This window comes from Lactuca serriola, chromosome 7, assembly GCF_051521515.1.
Source record: "Lactuca serriola cultivar US96UC23 chromosome 7, Lser_US96UC23_V15, whole genome shotgun sequence".
In the NCBI taxonomy this organism is placed as follows: domain Eukaryota; kingdom Viridiplantae; phylum Streptophyta; class Magnoliopsida; order Asterales; family Asteraceae; genus Lactuca; species Lactuca serriola.
This window is the reverse complement of record NC_136414.1, coordinates 74,542,547-74,552,477: the sequence shown is the minus strand read 5'-3', so window position 1 is coordinate 74,552,477 and position 9,931 is coordinate 74,542,547. Positions and strand designations below refer to the sequence as shown.

Here is a 9,931-nt window from a genome sequence, read left to right as displayed (position 1 = left end):
TGAACTTTTGAAATTTTAGATTTTAACCTTATTAAGGTAAAAAGTTTTAGACTTAACGCCTTTTATGACACTTTGTTAATGTTTCACATCTTAAGTTGTCACTAGGGATGTCAACGGGGGCAAACGGGACGGGGATTGCATTCTCCGCCCCCCGCCTTCAAAATTTTCCCGTTCCCCCGCCCCCGATTGATTTTGGGCTACCTTATTTGGGCTAAAAAAAGTTATTGTTTGTGTTAAAGGAAACTATTTTTTGGATAACAAATAGATATTTATAACATAATTTTACATGTTACAAACAACTTAAAAACATGTTTTTTGTTGATTTTTTATATGTAAAAATCATTTTATTGTTTATTATATTTATATAATTAATATATGTCAATTTATATAATTTATTAACGGGCCCCCCCACGGGGGTTTCGGGACGAGACTACCAACCCTCGCCCCCGCCCCCGAAATCAAAACGGAGGTTAACCTTGCCCCCACCCCCACCCCCGCCCCCGTCCCCGGTTTTTTTCAACAAATGCCCTCATACGGGACGGGGCCCCCATGGGACTTTTTGACATCCCTACTTGTCACACTCATAAATCATGGTATTAACATATTTGGATGAAATATCAGGATTTTATTGTAATATACCGGTCATTATAGAAGTGAACCAAGGATGGTGACTCTATTCTATTTCATTATTGTGATGTTGTTGGAATTGATTTTCAAATTTACATTTTAGATGGCCTGTTTGGTCGCCTTCTATATATCAAAGAAGGTTTTTGATCTTTAAAAATACATTTACTACAACCTGATTTTTTGAAGATAATCTTTAATCTACATCTTTTAAAAGTTAAAGTTGTGATAATTAAACGTGTCGATCTTACATTTCTGTCTTACTGATAGTATACCAATTTAAAGATGATTTTTATTTTTTGTAATAAAATATATACACATGTCACTAGTTTTAACTAAAAAAAATAGCCCTAGTATGTATATATATATTTTTATAATGAATTTTTTTTTTAAAAAGTTGAGTATCTTGAAATTCACCCAACCCAACCCAAAACCCAAAATTCAATTCGATTCAGGTATCAGTTATATTTTCACTTGATATTACCCGAAAACCCGATAGCAATTGATCTATTTGTACTTTGAAGGGCAACAAAGAACGAGCCCTGTTTTTTTATTACTATATGTTCCATTAGTAACATTCCTTTGTAGCCTCATTGTGCATCTATGCTATTAATAGCGCGCTATAGCATTTTGCGGTAATACTGAACCGCTATTTTGAAATAGCGTTTACAAATAGCGGTGACGCTATTATCGGCGCGATTGACCGCTATTTACTGCGAATCCCATCAGCGCTATAGCGACGCTACACCCGCTTTTACAATTTCACACACATTGGGCTACTTTTACAAAGAAAAAACCGATTTGTGTACTATTTCAATATTAAATCAGTATTTTTTAATTTGTCCACTACACTTTGTTGGTGATTTTGTTATCATAAATATTATTTAAGTGTAATGGGATTACTTTGTTGACCAAAGATAATCTTGATAAATATTAAACAAGTAACGAAGGTGTGGAGTACACACTTGTTTTAGTTTGATCAAGTTTTCAAAGTACACTGTCATTTAGGGGCGAAGCCCCTAAACGAACGAGGGTCCAGGGGCAGAGCCCTTGGCTGGGGTTGAGCTGCCAGGTCAGCGCGGAAATTTTTTATATAAGGTATGTTGCTATATAAAAAAAATGCATCAGAAAATCGTATTTTCAGATAATTGACCATTGTTTGACCCTTATCCAAACTTCCGTTTTATTTCGGTTTTTATAGTTTATGATAGTTTGAAACTGTCATATGACAGTTTTCAGACAAAGATCATAATTTCGGTTTTGGTCTCATTTTCTGATACAGACGAAACTATCATCAAAGCATTCTAAATTCTTGTCTCTCTGAGTCTTATCCGATTAAAAAATATTGAGAGTACCACCCAAATGCTTTAATCTGAAAGTGTTTTACACAATTCTCAGAATTCCAAGCCTTACTATACCCCAATTTCTAACACACTTTGGTTTTAATAAGTCCAAATAATAAATCTAATTAATTACAAACTACAAAGCAACAAACGACAACTTCTCTTTCTCGTCTCTTTCTGTATTTAGAAACCACGAACAACTTGAGTTGCAATGAGACTTTGACACTTTTTAGTTTCCATATTACCCTATTAGAATATTATATATATGGTTTATGTGATGTTCTTATATGAATTTTTATAATATGAATTATATATAGTATTAATAATCTAATATATATATAAACTTTGTATAAATATATAATATAAATTACACATAATATTAAAAATCGTTATACAACCGTGATAACCGCGATTTCAAATAGCGGCATGTGACCGCTATTGAAATTTCGACCATAATAACTGTTTAGCTGTGCATTTTAGTTATGTTTAGTCTTATATGCTACTAGAACAACAACAGGCCTTTATATAACTTCTTTTTAAATTTTTGGGGCCAATAACATCCAGAAATGGGCCTTTACTTTTGGGCTAAAATATCGAATTGGGCCGGATCGAAGACATCCGGTGTCTTGCTCAAAAAGCTATAGATGCTTTTCTTTGACACAATGTCTTCTTCTTCCCCAATCTTCTCTTCTCTCTCGTTAGGGTTTACATAAGACGTTCGTATTTGCTTTAGATTCAACGATTTCGTCGCTCCGATCCGTAATTTGAATCCAACATGGTAAGATTTATGCTCAATTTCCCCTATCTGTCCGATTAATTTACGATTTGATTTTTCTTACTCAGATGGAACTGTTTGTGTGTGTTTTCAGGAAGGAGGGGGTAGTTTGGACTCGAAAATCGAGTCTCTATTGAATGTGGAGAAGCAAATGAGACTTAATGGCGATATAGCTGGTACAAAGAAGGCCGCGATTGATATTCTTCAACTTTGTTTCGAGGCTCGTGCTTGGAAGACACTCAATGATCAGATTGTTGTATTGTCGAAGCGGCGTGGTCAGTTGAAGCAGGTAAAGCTCTGCATCTTTTCCTTTTAGTAACTACGTTATACTACCTTCCGATTTGAAGATGATCTACTGATGAACTATCACTTGCAATTCAAAATTTATATTTCTCTGTAGAGAATTGGTTGGAAATGCTATGTGTTGATGGATAATTGCGTGTTAATGTTGTAATTAGTTCTTCCAAGCTGAATTTTTTCTATCTAAACTTATCAAAAGACGAGGCATATGGTATTCATATAGATTTGCGCTTTTGTTCGAGAAAACGTTAGGTGAAGCTTAGTTGTTTTTAGCTTTTGGTTTACATTGAGTGCAAAATTATGGTTTAATGAACTTATTGGCTGTATGTAGAAACTAGATAATGTTTTAAGTATGACATATTGCATCAAATTCAATGGTATCCCAAATCATAACCCTCAATTGTTCATTTCTTCTACCTACAGGCTGTAACTGCTATGGTCCAACAAGCAATGCAGTATATTGATGAAACCCCAGATATCGAGACCAAAATTGAACTCATCAAGACACTAAACAGTGTATCAGCTGGAAAGGTGTGCTTAAAAATATTAATTTAATCATTCAAAATTCTTGTTTTCTAGTATCATAAAACTCAACCATTTTTTTTGGTAGATTTATGTAGAGATTGAGAGAGCCAGATTGATCAAAAGACTAGCAAAGATCAAGGAAGAACAGGGACAAATTGCTGAAGCTGCTGATTTGATGCAAGAAATTGCTGTCAGTTTTTCTTATTTATATATAAATTTACAATAAACTTTTTTATGGTTTATCAATTCATATTAATTTATTCTCACAAACTAATTATCATTTACTTTGGTGTGTGTGACAGGTGGAAACTTTTGGGGCAATGGCTAAAACTGAAAAGATTGCTTTCATTCTTGAACAAGTGGGAAATTCTTTTCTTTCTCCTTATTTCTTAATCATATTTAAAAGATAAATATAATATTGTTTAATAATATAATATGAAATACAGGTTCGATTATGTTTAGATAGGCAAGATTATGTTCGTGCTCAAATTCTTTCAAGGAAAATTAGCCCAAGAGTTTTTGATGCTGATCCTTCAAAAGAAAAGAAGAAACCAAAAGATGCTGAAGGACTTGTGGAAGAAGCCCCTGCAAATATTCCATCTTTGCTTCAACTCAAAAGAATCTACTACGAACATATGATTCGGTATATTTAAGGCCCCTTTAGTTTGTTGATTTGTACAGATTTGGTCCCTGATAGTATTTTTTTTCATCTTATGATTACAGATTCTACTCACACAGCAATGACTACCTTGAAATCTGTCGATGTTACAAATCGATATATGAAATCCCTTCTGTCAAGGAAGACCCTTCTCAATGGATTCCAGTAAGTAAATAAATATCTCTTGTGAAATTACATAACTACCCTTCTTGTTCTCTATAATATTCTTTTTTATGGAAATGTAGGTGTTGAGGAAAATTTGTTGGTATTTGGTTTTGTCACCACATGATCCGATGCAATCGAGTCTTTTAAACTCCACTTTGGAAGATAAAAACCTCTCGGAAATCCCTCACTTTAGGTAGTACTCATACTACATAACATGGGAAAAGACGTTTATGCCCTCATCCATTCTGATTATTGTTTTTGTGTTTTGTGGGTTGAAAGGTCTTTGTTGAAACAAGTGATCACAATGGAAGTTGTTCAGTGGACTTCTTTGTGGAATACTTTCAAAGAGGAGTTTGAAAATGAGAAGAATATGTTAGGTGGCTCTTTAGGTGACAAAGCTGCTGAGGATCTTCAGGAGAGAATAATTGAACATGTAATTATATTTATATATTTATATTTATTATTATTTTTTTTTAATTTTGAATTTGGTTATATTATGTATGTGTAGAATATACTGGTTGTCTCAAAGTACTATGCACGGATCACAGTAAAACGGCTTGCAGAGCTGTTGTGTCTTACAGTTGAGGTAAATTTGTTTTTATATTTTTATTATTATTATATATAGAATAAAATATAATAAAAAGAAATGAAATTGAATTGAATTGAATAATTTAGGAAGCGGAAAAGCATCTATCTGATATGGTGGTATCAAAGGCATTGGTGGCAAAGGTGGATAGGCCTTTGGGAATTGTGTGTTTCCAAACAGCGAAAGACAGCAATGGGATATTGAATTCATGGGCAATGAATTTGGAGAAGCTTCTGGATCTTGTTGAGAAGAGTTGCCACCAAATCCATAAGGAAACCATGGTTCACAAAGCTGCTTTGAAAGCTTGAGATGTTTACTGTTTTTTCTTTTTTAGTAAACATATTATTGCATTTCTACTTTTATTTGTTTATGTTTTTGTGACCTTTGTTGATGAATTTGAATTTGGATCAGAAATAACATGTAACATGTTGTACCTTGTTGAAGTATTTTTTATTTGGGGTTTGGTTATCATATTAAGTTACCATTGCTACGTAACAGTAAAATGGTCAGTATTCAATCCAAATTACTCACTCCCTTCACTTCATGGTTGTCTTTAAATATAAATATCAAGAAATGTCAAATCTTACGTACCAAATTATTAATCTTATTTCCATTTTGATGTGATGATGCTTCTTTTTTAGATTACTAATAGAAACAGAGATGATATCGAAAATAAGGATAAATAATAATAGTAAGCAAATTTCCTTTTAATTCACTTATATTTTAATTTAGTTCAATAGATAATTCTAACTAGGGATGAGCAAAAGGACTGAACCCGCCCGAACCGGACCGGTCCCGGGAACAGGTTTCGGCCAAAATCAAGAACCGAACCGGCCCGGCGGTTCTACCGGTTTCCGGTTACTACCGGTTCTTGTGTCGTCAAATGTTGGAACCGGTCCTCGAAAAATAGCAATCATACGGTTTTGGTTTTTGCCGATTCTACCGGTTTTTGTCGGTAGATACAGTTCCGGTTTTTGCTGGTTCTATCGGTTCCAGTTCCTACCGATTTTGTCAATTCTACCGGTTTTTGTCGGTAGATACAGTTCCGGTTTTTGCCGGTTCTATCGGTTCCGGTTCCTACCGGCTTCCAGTTTCAAAAATCCTCAAAAATAATATCCCGTTCCCGTCTCGACCGATTCAGGTTCCGTTACCGTATGCTCATCCCTGTACCTATCTGCCCAAGAAACCAAAACACGGGAGCCCCTTTTCTCCTCCATCTCCGATTTTCCGGCTGCCTCCCTCAGATCTGCAAGCCGCCGCCATTGCCACCAGACCGGTCTCCGCCTCCGCTCGCTTCTGCAGCGACGCCGACGCACAACTTCGACTGTAGGTAAGGTTTTTCCTTTTCTTTTGTCCTGAAAATCGAGTTCAGTAGAAATTAAATTGCTTTTTTTTGCCTGAAAATCGATTATCAGTAGAAGAAATTATGGTTGCTCTGTTTCTTTCTGATGCTGAAATCGTATGTGTAATTTCTCCTTGGTTAAGAAAATCATTTTCTTAGGGCATAAATTACTTACGTATTTGATCTTCTGTAGTCTGACCATGAATCACATCGACTTTGACTGTTGTGTAATTGGAGTTTTTGTTATAATTAGAAATGGGTGGTGATGAACAGCAACATCCACATGATAATCAAATGCATTCTCCTCCACCTTCATCAAAAGATGATATGATAGGATATGTGATGGCTTTGGAGGCTGCTTTACTCCCATGTCTTCCTGCAAGAGAGCTTCAAGCAATTGATCGATCTCCCCACCCTTCACATCAGAGTAAGCCCTAAGCCCTAACCCCTTGTCTTTCTTTCTATCATCATCATCATTTCAATTATTAGTTGAATGTGAAGAATTTTGTTTTGTTTTGTGTTAGTTGATGTGGAGAGACATGCTAGAGATTTCATGGAGGCTGCCAAAAAACTCCAACTTTACTTTATCACTCTGCAGCGTGAGGATCAGGATCACTCAACCAAGGAAGAAATCTTGCAAAAGGTAGTTAATTTAATTCATTTTTTTTAAACATAAAAAAGACATGAGTAGAAATTGATGAGAGAACATATTAATCTATTAGACTAAACAGGCTAAGTGAGTCAAGTCAGTTTTTTGAGTATCATCTTTTTCTCCCTTTACCTTCTAATCTTAATAGGAATGGTATAGCATTCTATTTTTTTTTTTAATTTTTTTTTTCTAATTTAATTTAATTACTTTATTTTAATAAACATACATTTTTTATTTAATATTATATAAAATATATTTTTTTTATTTTCTTTTTGTAATTTAATTTAATTACTTTATTTTAATAAACGAATATTTTTTATTTAATATTATTTAAAATATATATTTTTTAATACTACACAAAAAAAATGTGATTTAATTAATATGACATAATTTTTTTTAACGACAAACACTTCATATGAAATAAAAACGATTACAATAACAGAATAACTTAAAGCATGATTTAATACTACTTAAAACCTAAAACACAATTTAATACATAAAAAAACACACTTCATTACTAAAACTCACTTCATAAATAAAAAACACTAAAACAATGGGTCTTTCTCCTAATATTGGTCTTTCAATTCGTCTTCTGGTGACATATTTAGATCAAGGTTGTCCATCGTCCAAAGATGATCGGTCAAATGGCGGCGAAAATCGGTATGGATTACTGCACTGTGAATTATCTTCATTCTTTGTATCAATTCTTGACCACCATATTCTAGTGGTTGCGTCTCTGGGATAACTTCAATCTTGTCATACACACATATCGCGTTTCCTTCATGTTCTACTGTCATATTATGCAATATATATATATATATATATATATATATATATATATATATATATATATATACACACACACACACACACACACACATCACCTTTGACATATTAGGAATATCATGAAACATGGATGGTTTTGCAACTATCTGCCAACGCTTTTTAAGTGCTCCAAACGCTCGTTCGATATTTTTTCTTGTTTTTTTTGGACTCTCTTAAATTTGGCCCTCCGACGGTCATCCAGACATGACAAACTTTTAACGAAAACAGAAAGCTCAAGATAGTACCTAAATTTTTATTCTGTTCCTCGGAGTACAAATGACGAATCTGGGGCAGTAGCGTCATACATCTTGTTGAATATTGGTGAGTTATTGAGAATATTAATGTCATTAACTGAACCGGCACTACCGAAAAAGACATGTCATTTGTGAAGTGAGTTTTAGTAATGAAGTGTGTTTTTTTATGTATTAAATCGTGTTTTAGGTCTTAAATAGTATTAAATTGTGCTTTAAGTTATTGTAATCGTTTTTATTTAATATCAAGTGTTCGTCGTTAAAAAAATTATGTCATATTAATTAAATAAAAAAATGGTTGTGTAATTTAACAAAAAATATTTTATATAATATTAAATAAAAAATGTTTGTTTATTAAAATAAAGTAATTAAATTACAAAAAGAAAATAAATAAATATATTTTATATAATATTAAATAAAAAATGTTTGTTTATTAAAATAAAGTAATTAAATTAAATTAGAAAAAGAAAATAAAAAAATGGAGTGCTAGGAGTGTTATCACTCCCTACCAAATGTTAAGATTAGATGTTAAAGGGAGAAAAATAAGGTGACACTCAAAAAACTAACGTAGCAAGGTGCTAAGAGTGTTACCACTCCTCTTACCTGCTGGATATTGGTTTGATGGAAGAAGAATTGAAAACAAAGAGTGAACTTATCAAGAAACAGGAAAAGATGGATCCAAGGCTGGAGAAAGGAGTTAAAAGATCAATTAGAGAAGCACAATACCGAATTAGAGAGGGTTTAGAATTTAGATGTAAAACTAAAATGTATGATGTATCTACTTTTTAAAATTTAAATTCATTCTTTTTTATTAATTTGCATCATTATATATGTTGTATGGATCGAAGTGTTTGTTAATAAATGATTACCAAAGAACAACAAAACTGTAGCTGTGAACTTGAATTTTAAGGTTTATGTAAAAAAACTTGTTCGATACACAATTAAACAACACAATCATAATCAACCTCCTTTGTTTGACTGGTGGAATTTTTTGACCCTTTTTAATTCAAAGTTGATCGCACGTTCATACGATTCTAGGTATGAAAAACGAGTCGAGTCGTAAAAGGATCGTATTTGGGGTAAGATTGCAGATAGGATCGTAGGATTGGGATCCGATCCGATTCTACCTTACCTTGATTTTTTTTATTTATTATATTTTTTTTTGCAAATGAATTTTTTTTACTACTATATGTCTTTTATCAATTTACCGTTTATCATTTTGTGTTATGACTTATGACTAATATTTTTAAGTTTTTATAACTTCTGAAAGAAAATTTGAATATTTGAAATATTTTTCATGTTTTAAAATTATAAATTAAAATTATGTTTTATTTTGTGGGATCTTAGGATTCCGATCCGAATCTTGCAAACCCAAAAGTGATCTACCTAGGATCGTGGTCTTGACGACCTTAATTTTAACTACTAAAACTTTCTTGAATATGACTACTTATCATTTTATAATAAGAAGTTAAGAACCATTAAGCTTATAGTTACCAGAAACGCAGTACGGTATGGGGAACGAGCTACGGTACGGTACGAGGTTCGCGACATATAGTGTATCGGGTGCGAGGGGGTAGGCTCATTTCGGTACGAACCAGTACAGTATTGTATAGTCCATTACAGTGTTCCTAGTTCCAAATACAAATCTTCTCAATTGGATTCACAATCGGATACACAATTTGTAGTGGAAAGTAGAAATAGGAAAATCAAGTGGAGAAATTGAAGACAGAAAGATGAAATCCAAACTGATTTTGATTTTGGATGTTCGATTAGGAGGTGTATATATAATAATCTCAACTATGAACAATTTACATTGTGAAATTAAGATTAGGAATACTAAAAATCGATCCATCATACCTAGCGACACAGGGAATTAGAGAAATCGAAG

General features: G+C 33.0%; 2 protein-coding genes across 6 annotated transcripts; both read left to right on the top strand.

Moving 5' to 3' along the window:
- Nucleotides 1-2,598: 2,598 nt before the first annotated feature.
- Nucleotides 2,599-5,447, top strand: LOC145061050 (26S proteasome non-ATPase regulatory subunit 12 homolog A-like). Its single transcript, XM_079008415.1, has 11 exons — nucleotides 2,599-2,745; nucleotides 2,837-3,031; nucleotides 3,466-3,573; nucleotides 3,653-3,757; nucleotides 3,870-3,926; nucleotides 4,014-4,210; nucleotides 4,291-4,390; nucleotides 4,471-4,583; nucleotides 4,670-4,823; nucleotides 4,899-4,976; nucleotides 5,066-5,447. The coding sequence occupies exons 1-11, from the start codon at nucleotides 2,743-2,745 to the stop codon at nucleotides 5,282-5,284; spliced, it is 1,329 nt and encodes a 442-aa protein (XP_078864541.1). The 5' UTR covers nucleotides 2,599-2,742; the 3' UTR covers nucleotides 5,285-5,447.
- A 401-nt stretch (nucleotides 5,448-5,848) lies between these two features.
- On the top strand, nucleotides 5,849-8,858 carry LOC145061051 (mediator of RNA polymerase II transcription subunit 28-like). 5 transcript variants are annotated; one of them, XM_079008418.1, is made up of 4 exons: nucleotides 5,849-6,302; nucleotides 6,572-6,745; nucleotides 6,843-6,961; nucleotides 8,710-8,858. In XM_079008418.1, the coding sequence occupies exons 2-4, from the start codon at nucleotides 6,574-6,576 to the stop codon at nucleotides 8,830-8,832; spliced, it is 414 nt and encodes a 137-aa protein (XP_078864544.1). In that variant the 5' UTR covers nucleotides 5,849-6,302; nucleotides 6,572-6,573; the 3' UTR covers nucleotides 8,833-8,858. The 5 variants fall into 5 exon arrangements, with proteins under 5 accessions (XP_078864544.1, XP_078864542.1, XP_078864545.1 ...); XM_079008416.1 differs by having other exon boundaries at nucleotides 6,022-6,306; XM_079008419.1 differs by having other exon boundaries at nucleotides 6,034-6,306; nucleotides 7,576-8,858.
- The last annotated feature ends 1,073 nt before the right edge of the window (nucleotides 8,859-9,931 follow it).